Raw genomic sequence first — 26,349 nt, 5'->3', positions numbered from 1 at the left:
CTTTAATATTAACTAATCCTTTCCGTGAGTTTTTAAAAATAATCCCCCCAACTGAAATTTAATCTGCTTGTTCTTCCCTTGTTTTACTCATGATATGAAACAATTGCTTATATGTTTACTTCTGTGGGAAAAGTTTTACTGTACTTGAAGGTCGATTTTATTAAATCATCTCTTAGCCTTCATCTTTTTGTTTCATACAGAATACAAAAGAGATCAGATCTTCATCTGCTGTGTATGAAAATATTCCATTTTACCAATGTGAGTTTTTTTTTAACCTTAATATATTGATCTCCAGTAATAACCAATACATGAGCTACAATTCAACAATTCCAGGATTTAATTTTAAGAAGGCAGTCAATAACTTTCACCTTGGAACAAAGGTGTCATTTCCCCTTCCCCACAATGCAATAACCGCTCCTCAGCTGCCATCAATGTCAGCCCAAAGGTGTCAGTGCAGTGACTGTCCACAGAGATGCAGGATGAACTTGGTCAATATTCCACACAGAGATAATTTCGGCATCAGAAATGGTTTATTTGAATTGTTAGGCCACTTTAGAATTAAGGACAGCTGGCATTTGTGAGGATTCAGAACAGCAGTCTTCCAAACAAAATAGTAAGCTTTCAACAAATATCAGTTCCTTTCTCTCTGTCTCTCTTCTTGTGCCCTTTAATTATACTGCTGCATTGGCTTAAATACAATACGCTGATTCTAAAGCTTTCCAATCAGAAAACACTTTTTCCTCCTGTTTCCACCACTCAGACCAGCTCTGAGTGGTGAATATTCCTTTTATGCTGTGGCCTATTAGCAAAGAGCAAAAAATATACTGGGCTTGGAACACATTACATGTGAGAGATTTCTTACTGCACATGCTACCACTGCTTGGTTGTCAGAAAAGCCAGTTTCCCCCTCCTTTAATATCTTCTTACAACCCTAAAACATATAAGGAAAGTTATAACTAAAATTAATAGAAATAGTAAAGCAGCACCTTCTATGTAATGGGGTCTGCTGGGCTCCTCAGTAGATGAAAAAGAGAGTCAGTATTTTGGTCTTGAATTATCCTCTGTCCTAGGCACCAAGGTACTCAAAATCTTAGTAAATATTAAGACCCTAAGTCTCCATTGTCATTACATAAAGGTTTGGGCTGTTATAATTTTATTACCCATGGTTCGTGTGAGTGGGTTCTACTGAATCCTTGGAGTAAGTAGGCTAATGAGGTATTCCTAAAGTTGATGAGAACTTTCAAATAGAAACTACATGCTTTACTTAATAATACAGTTTGGGTATTTTTTATTAGTGTGCAAAGATAAGTCTGATGAAATGCCCTATAGCCTGGCCTTTACTATAAGGGTTTGTGAAAGTATTGAATTAACGGCAGGACATTTTCTACGGTGCATGCCTATTCATCCTCCGAAACAAAATTTGGTTGGTGTGAAATTTTTCATAACACCCTACTGTTGAAATTAGAGTGCAGTAAATGGAATGCCATTAAAAAAAGCCTTCCAGGACTAGAACTTTATGTTTAAAATAAGACAAATCTTTATCTAAGATAGATGAATCAATTCAGTGGCAAGTTTGGTTAAGTTATTTACAGCATTAGGAGAGGAGGTGGTCTCAGCAGTGATTATAATTTATTCATGTAGAGGCACATAATACTCTTAATTCAACCATCACCTAAAGAAGGCTCTCAGTTTATTTACATTTATGTTCATAAAATGTTTGGATTATTAAGGTTGCTCTGAGAACATCCACTAAACCATTGTGGTATCTATAAAACACACGTGAAATAAATGGAGAATGCACAGTGGCATGGAATCATCTACTGAAAACACATGATCTCATGCTGGATACGTGCACACGCAGGCACTTAGAGCGTTTGCCTTTATTCAGCCATATCCTGTTTGGAAATATGTAATATTTTGTGAGTCAATTCTGAAGCCTGTTGGTTATTAAGGGTCAATGTAGCTTTTATATTTTTATTTTTAATATCCATCATGTGTTAAATATACACACTATCCTAAAGATTTAACGTTTATTTTCTTTTAATTTTTTAAAGCTACATAAATGCCCTTTTTTTTTTCCTGTTAGAATGCATTTTAGGCATGTGCTGAGTGTTTCCCTGAGAAAATAAAAGTATAAGTCGTTTTTGATAATAAGTAGGAAAAGTAAAAGTTAGCTAACTCACCAAGTTTATTAATGACCTGGATATCCAGGGACATTGTATAATAAAGTCAGCTCTTGGACAGCTCTCCACGGTATCTCCTTAGTGCACGTTTAATCATGGAAAAGAGGGCTGTGAATGGATAATGTAATTGCTGTTGCTGGACAGAACAAGAGTTACTGCATCTTTTTGATTCATGAAACTGGGTTTGTGCATATCCCCACCAGCCCCATATGCTTTTAATCTCTTGGTACGCTGCAAAGCAAAATGTGATTGCAATTATTGCACAATAATTTTTCTAATTTATATTCATTCCCAAACACTTACAATTTATTAGCTCTAGTTGGCATTGTATCCACTCTCCACCGCTAGCAGCTTCTGGCTACCTCCATGAAGACACGTAGTCTGCTCCCCTGTCATACCTCTGCTGCAAACCAGGTGCAGAATGCAGGACCCTTCAACGATGAAACATCTTGCCCACTATTGACTAAAATAGCAAGCACTCTCTGCCCATAGCCTCGATTCTACATTATAACTTCTTGGAAAGTAAGAGCCAGAAAGATTGAGAAGCACATCCAAAAAGTGATGACATTTCTTTATGATCCCCTACCACTTGGAACAAAATCTGAATTATTTTCACCTACCAAACCTTACGTGATCTGTCCCCATCCTTTACCCACTCTTATTTGTCCCATCTCTCCCCAATCACTGCAGTCACAGGGACCCCAGTCAGTGGCAGGAACAGGTGAAACTCTTCCCGATCACACGGTTTTTGCCCGGGCAAACCCACCTGCCTAGAAGGTCTTATTCTGTTCATTTTACACAGATAATTCCTTCCTTTCCATTAGATTTTGCTTTAAATGTCAACGCCAGAGCAAGACTTCATGTCTATCCTGCCAAAAAAAAAAAAAAAAAAAAATTAGGCCTTCCCTTATTCTCTTCCTTAATTTCTTACTTGGTTCCCTCTTGGCCTGCATTGCAGCCAGCAATTACTGGTTCTCTTGTGTATTTGGTTTTGTCTTTCCCCATTAGAAGATATCTCCATGATGCCAGGGAATGAATGCTTGTAGCTCATTTCACCAATGTTTCTCCAATTTCTCCCCAGGCTCTTCTCAATATTCAGTAAACATTACTGAGTGTGCACATGCATAAATAAATTAAATATTTAATGTACAAAAAGGTAGGCTAAAGCAGTGCAATTTGGAGCTAAATGGTACCTAATAGACTTGAATTTTAATCTCAACTTTAGCATTGACTAGCTTAATGCTAATTTTTTTTCTGGGGATGAGAATTTAAGATCTACTCTCCTATCAACTTTTAAATATGCAATTCAGTATTATTAACTATTAATGATATTCACCATGCTGTCCATAACTCTTCCCAGGACTTATTTATTTTATAACTGAAAGTTTCTACCTTTGACCACCTTCCAGCGTTTTAGCCAACCTCCACCACGAGATACTGTTATAGGCCTACAGTAACAATATTATAAGGGACACAGATCATTTTAAAGTGTTATATTTTTACATAGGGAAGCTCTTGATTTAAAAAAAAATCCTGATGAAACGTGATTTTTTTTTCCCCCTACAGTCAAAAACCAAAATTATCAGTGAATTTGATAATTCATGATTCTCACAGCTTAGTGCGTGAAGGCTTAACATTCTTATCACACTTATTAGTGACATTTCCCCTCCCATTGGCCAAATGGTAGCATATACTCAGCTTCTGGGTGAGATGAACATGGCTGGAGCCAAATGAGGTCAAATTTGTAACTTTTGGGTCACTGAGCTTCTCTTCTCTGTTTTAGTTTCCACAACTATAAAACGAAGAAAGTAATTCTTGCGGCAGAGTGCTTCTGTAAGGGCAAAAATGGAGAAATGGGTGTGAAGGCAGTGCTAAATTCTTTTTTTTTTTCCTGTCTTTTTAGGGCTGCACCTGCGGCATGTAGAGGTTCCCAGGCTAGGGGTCAAATTGGAGCTGTAGCCGCCAGCCTACGCCACACTCATAGCAACTCAGGATCCGAGCCTCCTCTGGGATCTACACCACAGCTCACAGCAATGCCGGATCCTTAACCCACTGAGCGAGGCCAGGGATCGAACCCACGACCTCACAGTTCCTAGTCAGATTCGTTTCTGCTGAGCCACGACGGGAACTCCAAATTCTTTTTTTTTTTAATTAATTAATTAATTTTTCCACTGTACAGCATGGGGGATCAAGTTACACTTACATGTATACATTTTTTTCCACCCTTTGTTCTGTTGCAATATAAATATCTAGACATAGTTCTCAATGCTATTCAGGAGGATCTCATTGTAAATCCATTCCAAGTTGTATGCCATAACCACAAGCTTCCGATCCCTCCCACTCCCTTCCTCTCCCCCCAGGCGGCCACTACCCTATTCTCCAAGTCCATGATTTTCTTTTCTGTGGAAATGTTAATTTGTGCTGGATATTAGATTCCAGTTATAAGTGATATCATATGGTATTTGTCTTTCTCTTTCTGACTGACTTCACTCAGTATGAGAGTCTCTAGTTCCATCCATGTTGCTGCAAATGGCATCATTTTGTTCTTATTTATGGCTGAGTAGTATTCCATTGTGTATATATACCACACATCTTCCTAATCCAATCATCTGTCAATGGGCATTCGGGTTTTTTCCATGTCCTGGCTATTGTGAAGAGTGCTGCAATGAACATGCGGGTGCATGTGTCTTTTTCAAGGAAACTCTTGTCCAGATACATGCCCAAGAGTGGGATTGCGGGGTCATATGGAAGTTCTATGTATAGATTTCTAAGGTATCTCCAAACTGTTCTCCATAGTGGCTGTACCAGCTTACATTCCCACCAACAGAGCAGGAGGGTTCCCTTTTCTCCACACTCCCTCCAGCACTTGTTCTTTGTGGATTTATTAATGATGGCCATTCTGACTGGTGTGAGGTGGTACCTCATGGTAGTTTTGATTTGCATTTCTCTTACAATCAGCGATGTTGAGCATTTTTTCATGTGTTTGTTGGCTATCTGTATGTCTTCCTTGGAGAACAGTCTATTGAGGTCTTTTGCCCATTTTTCCATTGGGTGATTGGCTTTTTTGCTGTTGGGTTGTATAAGTTGCTTGTATATCCTAAAGATTAAGCCCTTGTCCGTTGCATCATTTGAAACTATTTTCTCCCAGTTTGTAAGTTGTCTTTGTTTTCTTTTTGGTTTCCTTTGCTGTGCAAAAGCTTTTCAGTTTGATTAGGTCCCATTGGTTTATTTTTGCTTTTATTTCCGTTGCTTTGGGAGGCTGACTTGAGAAAATATTCATGAGGTTGATGTCAGAGAGTGTTTTGCCTATGTTCTCTTCTAGGGAACTCCAAATTCTTAAACAGTATATAAGTCAAAGAAAATCTCTCAAATTTACCTTTAAAAAATAAATAAGGAAAAATTTGACTACTGCAAGAAAACTTGGAAAAGTTGCAGCGTGCTTTACCTGAAGGAAAGGTAGCTCCCATTCTTCCACCGACAAAAATGGTGGGGGAGAGGCAAACTGGGAAATGACTGTTTGTGAAAAGAGACAGTAGAAATGTTGTTTTGTAGTATCTTAAGCATGCAAGCTGCATTTTCAAGCCCCATGTATAAGAGAAGGATGGGCAGTGTTGGTGATACCTGGAGGGTTTAACTCTCCTTTAAATAGAGATAAAACGGAGCTCAGCAAGAGCACCTGGTGAAAGAGAATGTCACATCTAAAAAAGGAGAAAGGGGGAAACTGGTACAACAGCAGTTACCCGTTTCCTAGTCTGTTCCTTCTTCCATATGTTTTCCCAATTCCTTCACAAACTGTGGCTAATTGGTGATATTCTTTTCAGTTTTAAGATTCATTCCCCCCCCCCACATATAGAGATTGGGGGAGGAGGGATGGATGGAGGAAAACCAGAGCTAAGTGAGCACCCTAATGATGGTACACAGGAGGCACGTTGCTGTACCACAATATGGCCCATATTGTCTGTTAGCCCCGTCATTTGTTTATCAATGAACACGCTACTGCGTGTTCCCAAGATGTAGGTCAGGCTCTTGGGAAATGCCAGACGCCGATCACATGCAGTCTTCATTATACTTCCAGACCAGGTGCGCCGCTGATTCCTGCACGCTGAGAGAGGAGACACCTGTGCCTTAGGGACGCAGGTAAAGTCCTATCTACCTTTCTGAGGTTTTCCCTAGTGCATCCTCTCAGCGCTCACTCCTACCCCCATCTCCCCAGCCGTCTTGGACCCCAGCTTCACTGTTTAACCGGTGCCTTTCCCGCTCTCTCCCCGCCCCGAACCTCCGAAGAAGACACCGAGGGCTCCACACAACTGGGCATGCCTAATAGCCAGGGTGGGCTTGGGCTGCGAGAAGAAAGCCCTTGCACCTTCCGCGCTTCCCTCCCCTCTGCAGCTGCTTCCTGCCATTCAGACGGGCCGACTGTGGGGAGGCCCAATGAGGGCCCGCAGCCTCCTCGGGGCCCCGCCTCTCATGGTACCTTAGCCAATGATTGTTGGGAGAAGGAGGTACGCACCCTATGCCCGCCTCTCCAGTTAAGGCCGCTGCTCTGAGTCCGGCTGGGCGCGAGCAAGGTACGGCGGCTGGACCGGCTGGGTGGCCCGGGGCCGCGCAGCCCGACGGCGGGGGCAGGCGCGCGGCGCGGGGCCGGAGAGGGCTCCAGACCCTTCGGCGCGGCGGAGGCGGGCAGGCGATCGGGGCTGCCCGGCGACCTGCGTCCGAGCGCCGTGCCCTGCGCCTTGCCAGGGACAGTCCGAAGTCCGCGCTATGGAAGAGGAGAAATACTTGCCTGAGCTGATGGCAGAGAAAGATAGCCTGGATCCATCTTTTGTGCACGCGTCGCGCCTTTTGGCCGAAGGTAAGACTTGGCCCCCCACCCCCCAGGTGGGCACTGAGCGCTGGCCCCCCTCTCAGCGCGGCGGGGGTTGGGGAGCGAAGTTGGGGAGAACGCCTGTCTCCTTCGCGGAAACTGTCCCCGAAGATGCTCGCTTCAGAGCTGAGGACGGAGCCCGATCCCGGGCGGCAGATGCTCCCTCCCCTCCCACCACCTCTGAATTTGGGGAGACCACAGCCTCGAGATCTAATGGCAGTGCAGCTGTGCCGGGTTAGGATCATTGATGGAGGAACGTAACGAGTAACGCTCTAACAGGGATGTTTTCACTCCGCAGAGGGAAGGGAAATCTGCTTGGTGTGAATGGTGATCAGTGTAGTGTTTTAAGAGCTTCTTAGCTACGAATCAGCATTTTTTTTTCTCTTCTCTCTTTCGCTCTCTCTTTCTTTTCCTTTCCCTTTCTTTCTTTCTTTCTTTCTTTCTTTCTTTCTTCCTTCCTTCCTTCCTTCCTTCCTTCCTTCCTTCCTTCCTTCCTTCCTTCCTTCCTTCCTTCCTTCCTTCCGAAGAGATTTTAATATCCTTTAGTCTAATTACAGTCTTTCCAATGGGAAGTCTTAGAATTAAGAATTAACTTAGATTAATTCTTAAGTTAGAATTAACTTAGATTAAATTATATGTGTTCGTCTATGTTTATGAATATGGAAGAGGCTGAAGTGCTTATCAATCTATTTGAAGTGTGATGACTGGGAACGCTCCACAATTGATCAGCTGTTTTACTAAGTGTGCATTTTCTTTTGTGTACCTGTAGTGTTAGAGATTTCATTCCCAGGGGAAAATAAATGTCTTGTCTTTTGCTTTCTTTTGAAAGGTTTTTTTTTTTTTAAAGACACACACACACAAACTTCTGTATGAGAGCAGTATTAACCAAATTACTCCGTTGATCTTGAAATAATACCCTCTAACTGTAAAGGTACTTAAGATATCCATAGAATCTACACCTGCTTTTATAAAATCAACTCCAGGTTTTTTTGATGAACGCTTCATTAATAATGAGTTGCTTCATCACCAAACTGACTACAATGCAGTTTTGTAGCTTAGGTTCTTATGAACTCACCTATAGCAAAATTAACAAGTAACTTTCTCTTAGCCCTTCAGTATTAAAGAAATGTCTTTTGAGATTTAGTTGTACACAGAAGGAAAAATTCTAATCCCCCATTCATGCCTCAAATAGGCATTAGGCAGCTTTAAATCTTTTATTGATGGATTATTTACAACAATAATAAAATGTCAGGTGTTTTTCTATTTTGTATACTAAGCAATTAGGTGAAGCTTGATAATCAAAATACTGAATGTGTGAAACAAACTGTGTTTCAAGGAACAAGTTGGTTTTGTAGAGGATTTGGGAAGGAAAATGCAAACACTACTTTTGTGGTTATTGAATAAAAAAACTAGAAAAGTTGAAAATTAAAATCAGTTAAAAAATTAAACTCTCCTGTTCTCTATTAAAAATAAAGATAACTACATAAAAGCAACAGAAATATTGAAAATTAATGGGTCAATAAGTGATTAGGATTGTTCAAAATGATTAAAAGTGCAATAAAGCCCTCTTAAATCATTTACTTTAATATATTTTCCAGAAGTGTTTTCATTTAGCTGATAATGTCTTTAAAATGAAAAAGTTGGAAATTGATCATTTTCTCAGACATGCTAATTGGACTTCTTTAGGGGACAGCAGGCTCAGTGATTAATTTGTCAGTCATTAATGAGAGTCAGTGTACTTAGTATTGAAAACTGCCAAACTAAAGAAATGCACTGAGGAGCTCTATATCGAGTGTTAAGTATTTCTGCAGCTGGTAAAACAGAGAAGGCTCTGCACCTGGTCCCTTAACAGTTTATTTTTCTCAGGAACTTGATTTCTTGATACTTAGGAACATGTTCCTATGTACCTTGTAATTTAATTTTTTACCACTAGGGGGAAACATGTTCTGCTTTTGTAAAGAATTGGGAGGGAAAAGCTCCTAAATAGAGAAGCATCTAAGTAAGAAACAAAGAGAGGTACCCAAATTTCAGAGAAACCACGATGAGGAGGAGAGAATTGGAGGAGGTGATGGTGATCATCTTGGATATATAAAGAGATAGGCAAAAAGATCCAGAGGCTTAAATTAATCCTCTTACTGTACTTGAAGCTCTTTCTATGTGCTTACTAAAAATGTGTAAGGTGAGTGTCCTTTTAAATCTCTAATAATTTTTCACGTACGTTTTACATTATAGAGCTTTCATTATCTTTTCAAAGGCCGTTTGCCAAGATGCTGAGGTTTGGTTTCGGATCTCTATAGGGGAGTACTGTTGAGATGATTTTATTTCTCACACCTGGAAATGCACTGATTGAAGGCATTGGCTATAAATAAACCTGACATAGATATTCATTTGGAGAGAAGGTGCACGGTGAAGTGCCTTTCAGTCAGCACTGTGCCGACTGTCTCAAGACTGAGTGAGTAATAAAAATGATCCAGATGATTCAGTTCTGTGGAATGATTTTCCGGAAGCTAATACACATATGAGGACAGTGATGTAAACCAATGAGCTTTCACAATGATTTATTTTGCTTTTTTGATTGGTTGTAGATGCAAATTAGTGCTCAATTGTAGCTACCTCACTTAGCACTGAAGGCCAAGGAGTTAAAAGTACTAGTTTGTTGGTTATTTTGCTATTTGTGTTATAGTTTGTTTATTTCCCTTGTTTCTGCTCTGTGTTTTCAGTACGAATGATTCTTAGAAAGCTAATGGGAGACCCCAAGTATTTTTTGTATTTTGTTGTTACTTAGAAAAATCTTGATTGATACGGTTTGAAGAGTATTTATGTGTGTGAGTAGTTAAAATAATTTTCTTTCTCTGATAATATTATTTAATTGTCCATTTATATGGAAGGTGCTTTTGAGTGTGATAAAACAGCAAATTCAGCATGATCCTTGAGGTTCCACTCAGCTTCTGAATTTGCTTGCCTGATGAAATTAGATGAGGTTATTTATATCTATGCTACTTCTGGGAAGTGCGCTGAACTGCAAATCCAGATTCCTGGATTTTAATGCCACTTTTGCCTAAACTGAATCTTGGTAAATTTCCCTTCCCTGGGCCCGTTTCCTCTCAAATTAAAGAGTTGGACTCAATGATCTCTATGTTCCTTTGCATTTCTAATGAGGTCTGGGACTGCTGCTGAAGCAAAGGAGTGGTGTTTATGTATTCAGAATATCCAAATTAGTGGTTGAACGTTTTTGAAACTTTTTTTGTTCCTTCCTAGTTAAATGACTAATAATATTTATTTTTGCACTATAATATAGTTTCAGATATATACTTATTTGGGGCACTGGGGATAGATTTATGTTCCTGCGTCTACTGAACTGTTTTTAAGGTTTGGGGCTCAAAATGTATGTACATGGAAATATTCTTGTTTGCAGTAAAGCATGCCTGTCTGCTGACAGACATAGATCTGTTCAGATTTATAGATTCAATTATGGTGATTCCATCCCTTAAGGAGGATTAATAAATTCTTGTTCAGTCGAGAGTGGGGTCCTCTGGCTGTAGGAACATCCTAACCTAAATTCTTCACAAATATGGGTAGATTCATCATTGCTTTGGTTGACGCCTCCTATGATGAAGTCAAATATTGCCAAATATCCCAATGGTTCAAGTGTTTTTAAAAAACCTTGTGTGCTTTTTTTCAAATTTGGGTAAAAGCTTGCTCATCCATCTGGGATAGGCCTGTTTGCAGACGTGGGTGAGCTTTAACTGTGAGAGAGATTAATGTTTATCACAAATACTGACTTGTAGTGATTTAACTACATTGAGATTTGCAATAAAGATTTTTTTTTTTTCCTGGGTGTGAGGCGGGGGAGGCGTGCAGTGTGGGCATGGCTGTGACACGTGGAAGTTCCCTGGCCAGGAACTGAACCTGAGCCACTGCAGTAACAATGCCTGATCCTTAACTTGCTGTGCCACAAGGGAATTCCTCAATAGAGATGATTTTAAAATTCAGAGTGTGTTACTTAACTATTTTCTGTAAAATATGGTGAGTTCTTAAGTTATTGGTATGTCTAAAACCAGCTTCCGATGCAAAATAGTATTCATGTGATTTTTTTTCCTTTGATTAACGTACTCTCTTTTTTGGTCTCAATAAATTTGGGCTAATCTTAATCATATTTCCTAAAAAACAAAAATTGGCAAAAAATTTTAAAGGTATCTTTTTAAATAGGCAATTATAACAAAAAGTTAATTATGGCAGTTAGGTTATGAACATTTTAAAGAGCTGAGAAACATTTTTTTTTTTTAATCTTTAAAAAAAGCCCATAGTTGAGTTTTCACAGATTCAAGTGTTGCAGCCCAAATGCCAGGTGGTGAAATTCCATCTGACTCAGTATAAGCTCAGGTGTTACCTCCATGGTAGTTAATGACTAGGTTTAACAGCAGGAAAGAGATTGTTTTAAATTTCTAATCACTATCAAAAAGCACATGAAGCATTTGAGTTTTAAACAAATAACTGAGTGTCATCTAAGACCCCTTCTCAGAAAATGGAAGATGATGTATTTGCCAAGTACAGCCCAAATGTCTCTTTTATCACCTGTTTTGTCAGTTGTGACCCTGGCAAGCTTCACTGTATTTTTAAAATACATTTTAAAATGTGCTTCAGTAATTTTCAGTTAATTATAACCCTGACATTTTAGGTGTCTTGTTAGCACAGGAGGTAGCACGTCAGTCTCATAACATTAACATTTAAAAAAAATTTTATTGGAGGAATTCACTTTATAGTTTAGTGGGTTAAGAAGCTGACTGGTATCCGTGAGGATGTGGGTTCGATCCCTGGCCTTGCTCAGTGTATTAAGGATCCATCGTTGCTGTAAGCTGTGGCCTAGGTCACAGATGTGGCCCAGATCTGGTGTTGCCTTGGCTGTGGTACAGGCTGGCAGCTGGAGCTCCAATTCTACCCCTAAACTGGAAACTTCCATATGCCACAGGTGTGGCTGTAAAATTAAAAAAAATAAAAATAAAAAACCACAAAAAACTTATTGGAGTATAGTTGACTTATAATGTTGTATTAGTTTCAGGTGTATAGCAAAGCGAATCACACACACACATATCTGTTACATTTTCCCATAGAAGTTATTACATACAATGGAGTCGATTTCCCTATGTGATACCCTAGGTTCTTGTTAATTATATATTTTATACAGTGGAGTGTTAGTCCCATTGTCCTTAATCCTCCCTCCTGTCCCACGGTATGGTATGGTAACAGTAAGATTGGTTTTGAAATAAATGAATTTGTTTCTGTTTTATGAAAAAGTTCTTTTGTATCGTTTTTATTAGAGTCCACATATAAGTGATATCAAATGATATTTTTCTTTGCTGTCTGACTTACTTCACTTGGTAAGATACTCTCTAGGTCCACCCATGTAGCTGCAAATGGCATTATTTCATTCTTTTGTATGGCTGAGTAATATTCCATTGTATATATGTATCACATCTTAAAGCATCTTTGATCTGCAGTTAAATACACATACAATATAGTGGAGAAATTCTGCTTTAGCAAACAGAACACTTGAAATAGAGTACTGACAGTGCTGCCAACTGTGAAATGTATTTCATTTATTTCCTTTCTGAGTCTTAGTTTCTTCATCTGTAAAACAGCAAAAGTAGTACCTACCAGGCATGATTCCTTTAAGGTTTAAAAAATGCTATTTGTGACTATTTAAGCAGTATTTTAAAATAGAAATTTTTGTACAAATAAAGCAAAAACATAGGCTGAGAGTCTACGAATTAAAGTGACGCTTTTAAGATTTTTCTTAACATTTTAATGTCATAGACTTGACCTAAACATGAAGCTTGATTTTGTAATCAAATGACTCTGAATCACTACTGAGTAAAATTTGAACTCATAAACCAAATTATGAAATAAATTATCTTCTGAAAGTTGATTCCAATGAGGATTTTAAAAATTCCACCTCCCCTTAGTGGCCACTTGTCAGGGTTTGACTTGAGCCTGATTCGCTCTGGTCCTGTGTCTCAGGGCTGATTCTGCACCTGCTCAGCCTCCATCAGCCCACTCTTGGCAGCTGATTTCATCCTCCTTTTCGTCCAGGGAGGTGGATATGTCCCTCTCTCCTTTCAGCCTCCTCCTGCCTAAGAAACGTCCACAAATAACAAATGCTGGAGGGGGTGTGGAGAAAAGGGGACCCTCCTGCACTGTTGGTGGGAATGTAAGCTGGTACAGCCACTATGGAGAACAGTATGGAGGTACCTTAGAAAACTATACATAGAACTACCATATGACCCAGCCATCCCACTCTTGGGCATATATCCAGATAAAACTTTCCTTGAAAAAGACACATGCACCCGCATGTTCATTGCAGCACTCTTCACAATAGCCAAGACATGGAAATAATCCGTGTCCATCGACAGATGATTGGATTAGGAAGATGTGTGGTATATATACACAATGGAATACTACTCAGCCATAAAAAAGAACAAAATGATGCTATTTTTAGCAACATGGATGGAACTAGAGACTCATACTGAGTGAACTCAGTCGGAAAGAGAAAGACAAATACCATATGATATCACTTGTATCTGGAATCTAATATAGGGCACAAATGACCCTTTCCACAGAAAAGAAACTCATGGACTTGGAGAATAGACTTGTGGTTGCCAAGGGGGAGGGGGAGGGAGTGGGGTGGATTGGGAGTTTGGGATTAATGGATGCAAACTATTGCCTTTGGAATGGCAATGAGATCCTGCTGTGTAGCACTGGGAACTATGTCTAGTCACTTATGATGGAGCAGGATAATGTGCGAAAATAGAATGTGTACACGTACGTGTAACTGGGTCATCATTCTGTACAGTAGAAAAAATAATTGTCTTGGGGAAATGATTTTTTTAAAAAAGTCCACACTCCTTTTTTCTTTCCCAGAGGATGAGGCGATTTCTTTTTGTTCAAGGCTGATTTGTTCACAGTATTCCTAACCCTGACCCCCATGCCCGTCATCTCCTCCAGCCCTGTTCTGCGAATGGGTCCTTTCTTAGTCTCTCCAACTTCTCCTCCCCAATCCACTATTTCCTTGGAGCCATTTATAAACAGGATCCAAATTGAATCACTTTAAAAAATAGAATATCTGTTTCACTTGCCAAAAGTAATAGAAAAAATCTCTTGACACTTTTCGCACCTTGTTTTCTTCAAGTTTCTGGTACCATTAGTCTGTACAGCTGCCTCACTTTTTCAGCTCACCTCTCCACGGCTCATCCGTCTGGCTTCTGTCGTCATCATTGTCCTAAAACCAGAGATTCTGGTGCCAGGCATCTCCTAATGGTCACATCCAGGAGTCTCAGCTGCACTTGCTCCTCTTAGTCTTTTCCCAGTTTCTTGGCTTCTCCCTTGGCTTCCAAGCCCTACACACGATTGCTTTTCCTCGTCTCTGTTTCTGGTGGACCCTCCATACCCTTCATCTCTCCTCCCTACCCCAACACACGCACCCTGGCATAGTGACTCATTCAAAAGCAGTCTGACCACGCCACACCTTTTAATGAGTGGCCTCTGATGCCAGGAGAGCAGAGGGAGGGGCCGCCCCTGGACACTTAGGACACTTCCCCAGGAGGGCGAAGCCCAGTCTCCCCAGGCGCCCATGATCCCCCTCAGGCCAGAGGAGAGAGGACACCTTGTTGCCACTCCCTTTGAGGCCTCTATTGACACCAGGAGGGGTGGGTGGAGGAAAATTCCAGCACAAATTAAAGACCCCCCCTGCCCCGCCCCGCCCCGCCGTGCCCCTGGCTTGGAGGGAGGAGGATGCCATGGTCCTGCTCTTGAGGATGGAGTCCCGGATGGGTCTCCATGTGGCCTCTGTCCCCACTGAGGGTGGAAATAAAGCCCCACTCCCCGTATTTGGTCCCCTGATTCCAGCCAGAGGGAAGAGGGCACCTCTTCACTCCCCTTGACAGGGGTGAGCACAAGACACTGTTTTTTTGGTTTGGTCCTTGTTTTCTGTGTTTGGGGAGGATGCTGTTTTCTTCTACGGGTTTTCTGCCGTGCTCGGTTGTCCCCTTTCTGGTCCGGGGTCTGGAGAGAGCAGGCTTTTATTGAGCCTTTTTTTCCCCTCTGCTTCTGCTGATGTTCCTGGTTTGCCTGCTTTTCCAGGATCCCTTTGGGCATGTGTGAAGCACAAGAAAAGCCTGGGAAACCTCCTCTGTGTCATTCTTGTCTTGTGGTACTCAGCCACCTGCTTTCTTTTTCCTACCTTTCACCAAGTCTTCTGTCTTTATCTTATATATAATATCTGGTCCCCATTCATTTGTGTGTTTTAATTTATTTCTTGATAAGATTTTCTCTAAAAGCACATTCAGCTTTTTATGTTACTATTTCATTAATTATACAAGAATGAGCTACTATTTCATTAACTAATTAAATAAGAATGAGCATGACCAGGATAAGCCCATCTGAATAATGGGCACAATATCTGATCAGTATCCCTAGATTCTGTTAAGTATACGGCCTAGACTGAAGCTTTTTTTTCCCCGTGGCTGCTGTAGAAAGGAGGGAGGTTTTTAGAGGCAGTTTGTAGAAACCCTTGGAAATGGCTCTGTAGGGTCACCAGAATTTCATATGCCCTTAATTATTTTTGACCATGTGATTTGATCTCTCTTTTTTTTTCTTTTTTTGGTCTGAATACATTATAAGAAATGTAGCTTAATTAGCATTGCATCCTGACATCAGCTATGTTTTTTTGACCGCACCCAGAGCATATGGAAGTTCTGGGGCCAGGGATCGAATCCTTGCCACAGTAGCGACTGGAGCCACTGCAATGACAAGAGATCCTTAACCCACTGAGCTACCAGGGAACTCCAATCAGTTAGTTTTTTAAAAAAGCAATAAACAGTGCAAGATTTAATGTATTAATAGGTTGTAATAGATTCTTTTCTTAAATAAATGGTGAATTTCAATAAATAAGCTTGATATAGAAATAGATTTTTTTTTTAAAATAATGGAGTCCTGATTAATCAGTCCCAAGTTCACAAATATCCATGTTATTTAACTTCATTTTCTCAAGTGGAGTGTTCTGAAATAATTGCATATTTTATTTGTCAAAAAGTTGGGAAATGATAGCCAAGTAACCTGTTGCTCAGTTGTGATTACATTTGGGGAAACAAGTCATTTGCGGCATATCTTCTATTGCTTACCTTCCCCTCGGGACACTACTTCCAAGCATGCTTTTGCAGTAGAGAGAGATAAGAAACATTCAAGAGCACCTGAGTGACAAATTTCTAGGTCATTTACTATAGGTACACGTGGTTTAGCGATACTTTGGGGATGAGCCCTGAGGGGCCAGACTCTCCTGCCCTTGACTGTGATTGCATGTGCCCTGGGATATGTGTGGGTAGCACAGTTCCTCAGTGTGTGTCTTTGGTATATGAAGAGGCATCAGATGTGTAATTTATTAGTGTCTAAATAATCTGTGGGGGGTTTAACCGTGTACAGACGATAGAAACACAGTGCGTCGGGCGTCTGCCCAGAGCTTGCGGACTGTTGCGGCGGAGGAATTCCGAGGAGATTGCGGCTCCTGCTGGTCACAAGGATCACAGGTCTTCATTCTCGTCCTCACTGTCCCCGTCACGGCCGCCAGCCCTCATTGGGAGGGTCCTCTCTGTCAGGCACTGTACCAGATGCTTTGCACTCCTCCCCCGCTTCATCCACTCACCGGCCCTGTGGGAGAGTTATTAGCCTTATTCTTGTTTTACAAAATGAGAAAAACGAAGAGTTAGAGACGTTCATTTATTTCAGGTCACACAGCAAATAAATTACAAAGTGGACAGCGAGGCTTTCTTGCGCAGAGGCACGGATCACCATCGCAAGTGCCCTGCCTTGTGTGGAAGGGTCACAGCTTCAGGCAGGCTTTGGAGGGAGGTCAGATGTTTATTTGCAAGAATGTTTAGGAGATCATCGTGGTGGTTGTCATCCACCTTAGACATGTGTTCCCGAATGCGAGCACTGGATGAATTCATTGGAAGAATTCTCCTAATCCCATACTTATTTCACTTATGGGATGTATAAGGCAAGAACATTTATTCGTGGGGAAATTTACCTTCGTATGGAATCGGCCTAAGGATTATCAGGAGAGCCTGACTTTTCCGAATGTCTTACACTGACTTTTCTTTCTGAGGGAGTTGGGTGATGAGGTGGCAAGGAACAGGAGAACACTGAGGCACTTTCAATTTTTTTTTTTTTTTTTTATGGATCCAGAGAGGGGTTGGAGAACTTTGTGTGATTTTTCTGAGACCTTTTCTTTAAGAGAACTGCTTACTATTTGCTGAATTCTTCTTGGAAGGGAGAACAATGGTAGGTCCTCTCGTGTCTTGTGGCAGGGTCAGTTTTGTTTATAAGACTGGGGTTTTGAGCAGAGCCCATGTGTAGCCAGGCACTGAGACCTCGGCAGCATGGCTTGATTCGAATGTTGTCGGTAGGTCCTGAGGTTTTAGGATTTAATGACTTTGAAACAGATTGGTTGGTATGACCCCACTGTTACAGGACTGGCACCATTGCTGCCTGTTTCCTGCCAAACTTTAGATTTTACTCTTCTAACAGAAAAGCTGGACGGATGTGTTCGCCCTCTAGTGTAGGTATTTTTAGCAGGTTCCTTTTACATCAGTAAGTGATGGGCCCTGCCTGCAGCTTAGCAGAGGGAGCCTCTGTGACAGTAGAGGCTCAAGGAGAAGATATTTGGTAATTTTAATAAGAAAGGAATGACCAAAGTATCAGCTGCTTTTATGGAAAATACACCCTGGGTTAGGTCCTTACATTACAACCCAAAAGGCAGGTAATCTTGCCTCTACGTTATGGGAGAAGGTAAAGAGGCAAATGAGAGGGTAGCATAATCCATTTGGATTGATGAAGTAATAAATCAGAAGTTAGGTAAGTGTCCAATTAGAATGCGAAAGGAAATTTCAGGAATTTGATTTTTTTAGAAATTTGATTTGCAATACCCTCATTGTATAAAAGAAGGCTTTAAAATGAAAAGAGTTGCCTGAATACATAATAGGATACAGTTTTCATTGAATGTTTAGGCATGTATATGTTATAAATGGGGAGCTTTATGTGAGTGTTAAATTGAATTAAGTATCATCCATATCTCTACATAACTAAGTTTTGCTTTCTAGAAGACAAAAACCAGAAGCTGCCTTTTAATCCATCCAATCGCTGGTGGAAGAGGAGGCCTTCAAGGAATTGTGTGAAGATGAAAGAACATTTGATGTGCTGAGGCAGATGGCATTTTATTATATGAAATTATTTTGGAATGGACTTCCATGATGATAGATGGCTGTGGAGTAAGCTAGTATTCTGAAATTAGTAAAGGATTGGAAATTATATCCATATAAGGAAAATCTGGTAGAACAAGGTGTTATGATAATTAAAAGCCATTTAATGGAATTAGATGAAGGGATAAGTATTTGGAATGAGTTGCAAAAAGCCAAATGGTTTCTCTTTGAGTAAAATGAGCAGTGTGTGTGTGTGTGTGTGTGTGAAACATATACTAACAAGATAATCAAGGAGAAACAGTATAGATTTAGTCCAGTTGGTTGTATTTATCTGTGCTCTGAATCTGAGACCTACCTGTAGGTTGGGGAGGTGACGATGAGCATTACAGGCAATTAAATAAGCCATTTCCACAGGATCTGAGAAATGCAATGATAAGGAAATAGATGATGCTTTAGGAGTCTCTGAAGAAGCCTCCAGAGATGATGGAAGGCCTCAGGAAGAAGATCTAACAAATTAGGTTGTGGTGGGGATTCAGTGAAGAAGAGGCTATAATCTGGGAGAATTATACATCGAAGTGAAACTGCACAACTCAGATGGGACTGGAACCCACTGGCTGGGGCTCGGAACCAGTCCAGACTCAGATGGGACCAGAACCCATCCTGCCATTTCTAAATTATACCATGCTGTAATAAACTGGTGTCAACTTCAAAAATCACACAACCTGAAAGTTGAAAGTTATATTTTTGGGAGGGCAAAAATTATTAGGACTTAAGCCCAGGCGACAGCATCTCAGGTAGCCCTGAGAAACCTCTCTGAGGAGGCGAGGGGGGAGCTAGGATATACAGGAGTTTTTGCAACAAAGGGCAGGTAACAGGAACAAAAGAGGTCTGCCCTCGCTGAAGTCCTTCCTTTGATGTGCACCTCAGCTATTGGGGCCAGTATCCTGAGTTTTCACAGCCTGCAGGACGACCAGCTCTCACCTTTAGAGGTGGTTGCATTCACAGATGACCACTTACCTAAGGCCAGGCAGCAGTATTTCCCATAGCTCTGAAATAGCGCCCCAGAGAGGAAAGGGGAGTATCAGGGTATGATAAGGGTGAAGGGGCAGGTGCTTGCAGCCATGCACACATTTCACACAAGCTTGTGGCTGGTCTTGCGAAGGTTTCTACTCATCACAAGCAGCAGACATCACTATGAAGGATTTTAGTGATTTTCAAGATATGAGGAGATGCAAGTGGGCTCATAAATCCTAAAATATCTGTCTGAAGACCTCTTCTTGCAGTTTTCCCAGAGCACAGAGGACCTCACTCCTAATCTCCACCCTGAGTTCTTCTCCAGGGCTGCTGCAGGTTGGCAGCTAGAGTGGCACATGATTTAATCCATGTGGAGGCAGATGGCAAGTGCCAAACTCCATTTCACACGGGTGATCTAGTAAGATGTTTCTCTGAATTTTGTGAGCTACTCTAGCACATTTCCCCCATGGGTTGGGGGCAGGTCATGGGAACCTCTGGTTTGCAACCAGTAAGTTAGAAGTACAGGTAACAACCTGGACTTGGAACTATGATCTGAAGTACAAGAAAAGGGTCGTTGGATGGAGTTGGGTCCAGGAACCAAAAAGATTAAATTGGCTTGGAAAATACAGTGCAAAAGAAAGCGTCTAGAAAAGTGGGTCTAAAGAGAATGGTAAAGATGGTGTAAACCAAGTTAAGAACTCTGGATTTGTTGATCAAAAAAAAAAAAACAAAAACAAAAAAACAAAAAACTGTACAACCTAAAGGAACATTTTATATAAAGTCAAAGAACCAAGTGACCTGTGATGATAGGAATCAGAAAGGTGGTTGCCAAAGGAGTACAGATTAATGGTAAAGTGGTGTAAGCAGAGTCTCCGGCTGATGGAAGGGTTCTCTGTCTTGTCAAGTGTCCTGCCTACAGGAGACTGGGCAGTTTCCACACTCATCAGGTTGTACATCTAGAAGCTGCCTTGTGCTATTCATAACATTTGCTTCCAATTTTTTAAAGAAAGCCAGACAAAGTGGAGTAAAGAAAAGAATTTTCATTGATTGCTGCTGTTGGATAAATACTGCATGTGAATTTGCAGAGGATCATGGGGTGATTGATGGGTGGTGTGGTTGACAAGAACCTGTTGCATAGATGAGGAAACAAAGGCTCAAAGAGATCTAGAAATTGGCCCACAGTCACAAAACAGACAAATGGCTGATCTAGGATCCAGACACTAATGTTTTTTGTTTTTGTTTTTTGCCTTTTAGGAAAATTGGCATATGGAAATTCTGAGGCTAGGGGGTCAAATGGGAGCTGCAGCTGCTGGCCTACATCACAGCCATAGCAACATTGGATCTGAACTGCATCTGCAGCCTTTGCTGCGCAGTTCACAGCAACGTTGGATCCTTAACCCACTGAGTGAGGCTAGGGATCGAACCCACATCCTCATAGATACTAGTCAGGTTCTAAACCTGCTGATCCACAACAGGAACTCCCAGACACTAGAATTTTGACTTTACCTACTATATTCTATTCTATTCTAACAGTAGCTCTTCAACATCTTGTCACGTTATAGGGTAAGAAATAGCACACTGACAGAATAATAATAAACATTTCATAAAATAGTGTTTAACCTTAAAATAAATAATTAACTTTTTGCATATGCAAATGTCTTCTTTCAGATCTAAGATAGTTTGTATGTCCTCCAGAGCCAAAACGAGTCTTTGAAAGGTAGTACATACGTCTTTTCACATTTCGATGAAACCCCATGTGGAGAAATGTTTGTAGTACAAGTTTTAAGAACAGCAGATGCAGGTATCAGCTCACCTTCACTGTGCATCACTGATTACAGTGGAGGCGGTACATTTCTATATTGACTGAAGAGTCACAGATTCAAGGAGAAAATGTGTCAAGAAGGTGGCAGTGATTAACCAAGCCTCATGTGCCAACAAGTTAGAAGTGCCAAAGAAAAAAGTAGGTGCATGTAGTAGATTTGGAATGAGGAAAGACTCAGAAGTTTAAGTTCCGTATGGTCTCGAAAGTTATCCATGCTGCTGCATTTAGCAATAGCTTATTTCTCTTGCTGAGTGTGTTCCGTTGTATCGATATCTTGCAGTTTGATTTCTAGTCTCGCGTGGATGGACATCTGGACTGTTTCCAGGGTCAGCTTATTCTGAATCAGCTGCCGCGAGTGCTCATGTGCAAGATTTTTGTGGACATGTTTTCTTTACGTGAAGCAGAATTGCGGGTGTGTGTTGGATGTGTATGGTTAACCCTATGCGGGATTGCAACGTGGTTGTCTAACGTGGTGTATAGTTGTACTCTCCCACTGTGTATGAAGTCTCTGGTTGTACCGCTTCTTTGCCAACACTTGAAGTTCTCAGTCCTTTCAACCACAGCTATTCTAGCGGCTTCAAGTGGTAACTTAACTGTAGTTTTAAATGCAGCTCCTTGAGATTAATGATGTTGAACATGATTTCATGTCCTTGCTGGGCATTTGTGTATGTTGCCTTATTTGATGGATAGTTAATTGGATTGTTGGTCTTTTTATTGTTGTTGGAGTAGTTTGAATGTTCTGAATTTGGATACTTTGTTAAGTAGATGAATGTCAGATATTTCCTGGCGATGTATTTCTCTCTGATATTTTCTCAATACCTTTTACTTAAAATGTCTTTTGAAGAGGAGTTGTTGATTTTTTTCTGAAGTCTAGTTGGTTACTGTTTTCTTTATACTTCGTGTTGTTTGTGTTCTCTCCCCAGAACATTTCGGCCCACCTGAGGGTCACAAAGGGTCTGTGCAGTAGTTTCTTCTAGAGGCTCTATGGTTTTAGCTTTTAAGCTAAAGGCTTATGACGCATTTGGACTGAATTTTTGTATAAGGTATCAAGATAGGGTCAAAGTTCTTTTTTTTTTTAATTTAACACTTAAATATCTGGTGCCATTTACTGAATAGATTTTCTGTTGCTCATTTTCATGTTGAAAGTGTTAAAAGATACAGTGTAAACATGATGAACATATAGTGTTTAAGGATATAAAACATAAAGAATAAAGAATATGTGAATTGTCTTGCAATATTTGAACTCTCTTGCAATATTGACCCTCAGCATCTTTGTTCCAATACAAAGGAAATCGTGCCTGCCTTAGAATTATGAAGCATGACATAGGTTTAGATGGTATAGCTACATGAAAATTTCACCATTGCCTCAGAGGTTAGAACCTAATCTTTTAAGAAAACACGCATATACTCTTACTGGAACTGAGGAGGAGACTAGCCATCTTGGAAGCCTTGATGTTTGCTGAATCTGGCAAGGACATCATTCATTCAATGAAGAAGTCAGGTATTTGCTGCCAGCAAGCAGTAGTGATAGCCAGTAAAACCTCAACAGTTGTACTTCCTCAGTAGCAAAGTAGGTTCTAGTATCACAAAAAGTAGGCAATAGTAGGTGCATTAAACATTTTATTTAAAAAGACTACGTAGGAGTTCCCTGGTGGCTCAGTGGGTTAAGGACCTGGCATTGTTACTGCTATGGCTCGGGTCACTGCTGTGGCACAGGTTCAGTTCTTGGCCTGGGAACTTCCACATGCCCTGGGTGTGGCCAACAACAACAAAAAGCCGTATAATTTTGGATAGTAGGTTATATGCTTTTTGTGTTTTTTTTTTTTTTCAGGTAAAAAATACATTGTACAGACACACTGTATTGTATAGCATTAACAATCCTACCTCGGGTAAAATAGATACACCTGTAGAACAACTAAGCCCTACATCTGCATCCACAGTGATAACCCATTTGGATCTAATGGCATATTAAGTGCAGCATCGCTGTCACCCTGAGATGTGACATAAAGTATTGGAAGTTGCCTGAGGGCATAAGTGGCTGGTGACTTCAGATTCATTCCTAAAGCACAGGTGCCAAATCACTGTCATTTTGTAAACACGTGGGCACTCATTGTATCAGCACTAACAGCCGCAAAGAAGACTTAGCAGTGACCCAGTCTGACATCATACCGTCAGTGCTGGCATCTGACAAGGTAATTCTGGGGGGAGCTGGTTGATGTCGTCAGGAACGCTACTCCCCAGAGGAAAGGGATCCTGTTGTGGGTTTTAGAAGCAAGGATGCAGTGGACAATCTCTGTTTGGTTTTAGACTACAGGAAAAATGAATTTAGATGCCAAGTGGTATAGCATTGTGAAATACTGAAATGTGTTCCTGTGGGAGTATTAAAAACCTCTTCTAGGAGTTCCTGTTGTGGTTTAGTGAAAATAACTCATATCCTTGATGGGGGTTCGATCCCTGGCTCTGCTCAGTGGATTAAGGATCCCAAATTGCTGTGGCTATGGTGTAGGCCGGCAGCTGCAGCTCCGATTCGACCCCTAGCCTGGGAGCTTCCATATGCCGCAGGTGCAGCCCTAAAAAGCAAAAATAAAATCAAACCTCTTCTAGAATGTTGAGAAGAAGAAAAATACTATTTTGTTTTTCTCAAAGGATATTTATTGATACTTACTTGGAAATGGAAGTTTGGATTAGATGATCTAAACCTAACCATTTTATCATATGTTTTAAAAGTTTCATAGTATTAGTAATTCCTCATGTTAGCATAAAGGGAAACTGCTTTTGAAATTTATCTGAACAGGAAATGTTAGAATGTATGATTTATCCTAAGTGGTAGTTTATAGATAAATTTAAATTCCTGAAAGAAAATGTCTTTTATATATGTATCAAACTTTTACAATATTAGTTTAAGATCCCCATGGAGTGATTAGGAGAGAATAAAAGTCTTTGAGGTAACTAATGTGTTTTCTGTTAGTAGCTCATTTTATTTTATTTTTATTATTTTTTTGTCTTTTTGCCATTTTTTGGGCTGCTTCCGCAGCACATGGAAGTTCCCAGGCAAGGGGTCTAATTGGAGCTGCATCTGCAACCTACACCACAGCTCACAGCAACGCCAGATCCTTAACCCACTGAGCAAGGCCAGGGATCGAACCTGCAACCTCATGGTTCCTAGTCGGATTCGTTAACCACTGAGCCACAATGGGAACTCCAGTAGCTTATTTTAACCACTTTCAATTAGAAATGAAAAAATTCAACTTTCTTAGATGCAATTCACTTTCTAGTCCCTGATAACTGTTAACATATAGTGTTTTAGAGGATCCTTTACATTTGTTTTGACCCATATTCTCTTAGAACCTAGATCACCTCATCTCTGCCCCCCTCCCCTTTAAAACTGCATCTGCAGCATCTGGAAGTTTCCAGGCTAGGGATTGAATTGGAGCTGCAGCTTCAGGCCTCCACCACAGCCATAGCAACCCAGGATCTGAGCTACATCTGTGACCTATGCTAAAGCTTGTGACAATGCTAGATCCTTAACCCACTGAGTGAGGTCAGGATCAAACCCGCATACTCATGGATACTAGTCGGGTTCTTAACCCACTGAGCCAAAATGGGAACTCCCCTGAATCTCCTTCTTGAGGGCACCGAACTACCAACCCTGTTTACTTGGCTGCAGCCAAAGGGATCGGAGCAGCCACCTAACTTTTTCGGGTAAGAAATTTTCAAATCCAGAAGAAGCCATCCAGTTTGGCTGGTTCCTCATACTGGGGATATGTAAACTCTGGAATTTTAAGTCTAATCTTCAGAACAAAAGAGATCCACAGACTGAGGCCATCTGAGGGAGAATTTTCGGAGTTCCCTACGGGGGGTTTCATGGGAGATGTTTCCAGAAACCCAGCTAACCTTGGTTCCTTGAGAAGCTCCAGGGTTTTCCCAAGATACACACTTTTATGATAATGACTAAAGGTGGCTTCAATTATTTTGTTATTTGCAGCCAAAATAACTTTGACTAAGAGAAAACAGAACTGGTCTTTGAATAATAGCAGTCCCATGTAATGTTTTAATTTGTGTTCCTCTGAAAGCAAACCTTGAGACGAGGATTTGAATGTAAAAACTTTCTTAACTATTATCACTGAAGCAAACCAAGATGCCAGAGCAACTCTGTTAACCTCTAAAGAGTTGGCCTTTTCTTTGTTTGAATCTTTATGAGTCTAATTATAATTATAATTTAAATTAAAAATGCCCATGTAAGTATATCCCATTATTTAAGCTGTTTTCAAACTGTTAATTCTAGGAGATGATGTAAGAAGGACAAAGGATACAGTTACTACGTTGTCCTGTTCTCTGTTGAATCTGGTGTGTTAGGCTAAATATGTGTTTCAGATTTGCCCTTTTCATTTTGAGTGATTTTAAGTTCAAACTTATTTAACAAGAGGTGCATTTTGTCTTAGTTTTCTCCAGAAGTAGGCCTGGAGGCAAATATTGAAGTGCAAGTAATTTGTTTTTGATCTCAAGAAATAGGGAATTTAGACATGAAGGAAAGGCAGCCAAGGACAGTGTGTTTTCCAAGCCAGTTAAGTGAATGGGCAACTGATGCTCCCTCACATGGGGAATTTGGGGAGCTAGTGTAAGACCTATACAAGCATGTAACTTGGCAAACAAGTAGGCTCTGACGGCTAGTGATGGCCGCAGGCAAGAACTGTATGGGCCCTGGCTGTTGGAAGCTGGACAGGTGTGTCATGAAGTTGAAGGGACAAGCAGACACTGCAGGGCATAGGATGCTAGACTGGAAGGTGGCTTTAGCCCTTTTGGTGGCTGTGCAGGACAGACAACACATGTGAGAGTCCCTTGTGGTTTAGACAGGAGTCAGCCTGATAGGGGAGAGGATGGTTTGTCTCCCTAGCCGCCTCCTGCCCCCCTCAAACGACAATGGAAAAACATGAGAGGTTCGGGGAGTACCTCCCCTGGAATGTTTCTATATGAATGAACTTGAAAATAATGCTGCTCTTTATTTGAACTGAGGCAAAATATTGTAGCTGCCTGATAACAGCCTGCCACATTACAAATCACCACTTGCAAGGTTACACAAGGTACCTTTAGAAAAATCTAAATGAATTACTTCAAATAGTATGTTTGTATTCAAAAGGGAAATAGCTGGTAGTTTGGGAGTGACAGTCTTTTCTTTGGTTTCAAAGGCCCATTGCTGTGCTCTGCCTTTCCATTTGC

At 40.8% G+C, this 26,349-nt stretch overlaps 1 protein-coding gene across 2 annotated transcripts in view; it reads left to right on the top strand.

Moving 5' to 3' along the window:
• The first annotated feature begins 6,693 nt into the window (after nt 1-6,693).
• The window catches only part of KHDRBS2 (KH RNA binding domain containing, signal transduction associated 2), a 515,090-nt gene continuing 495,434 nt past the window's right edge, over nt 6,694-26,349 (top strand). For both annotated transcript variants that reach the window (XR_007137030.1, XM_047796004.1), the window contains exon 1: nt 6,694-7,035. Coding sequence is in view for 1 of the 2 variants with exons in the window: in XM_047796004.1 (XP_047651960.1) it covers nt 6,945-7,035 (91 nt within the window). In the remaining variant the exon portion in view is untranslated. The remainder of the gene's footprint in view (nt 7,036-26,349) is intronic.

Source organism: Phacochoerus africanus, chromosome 9, assembly GCF_016906955.1.
Source record: "Phacochoerus africanus isolate WHEZ1 chromosome 9, ROS_Pafr_v1, whole genome shotgun sequence".
Taxonomy (NCBI): Eukaryota; Metazoa; Chordata; class Mammalia; order Artiodactyla; family Suidae; genus Phacochoerus; species Phacochoerus africanus.
The sequence above is the reverse complement of the archived record's forward strand: the minus strand, read 5'-3'. Positions and strand labels throughout refer to the sequence as shown.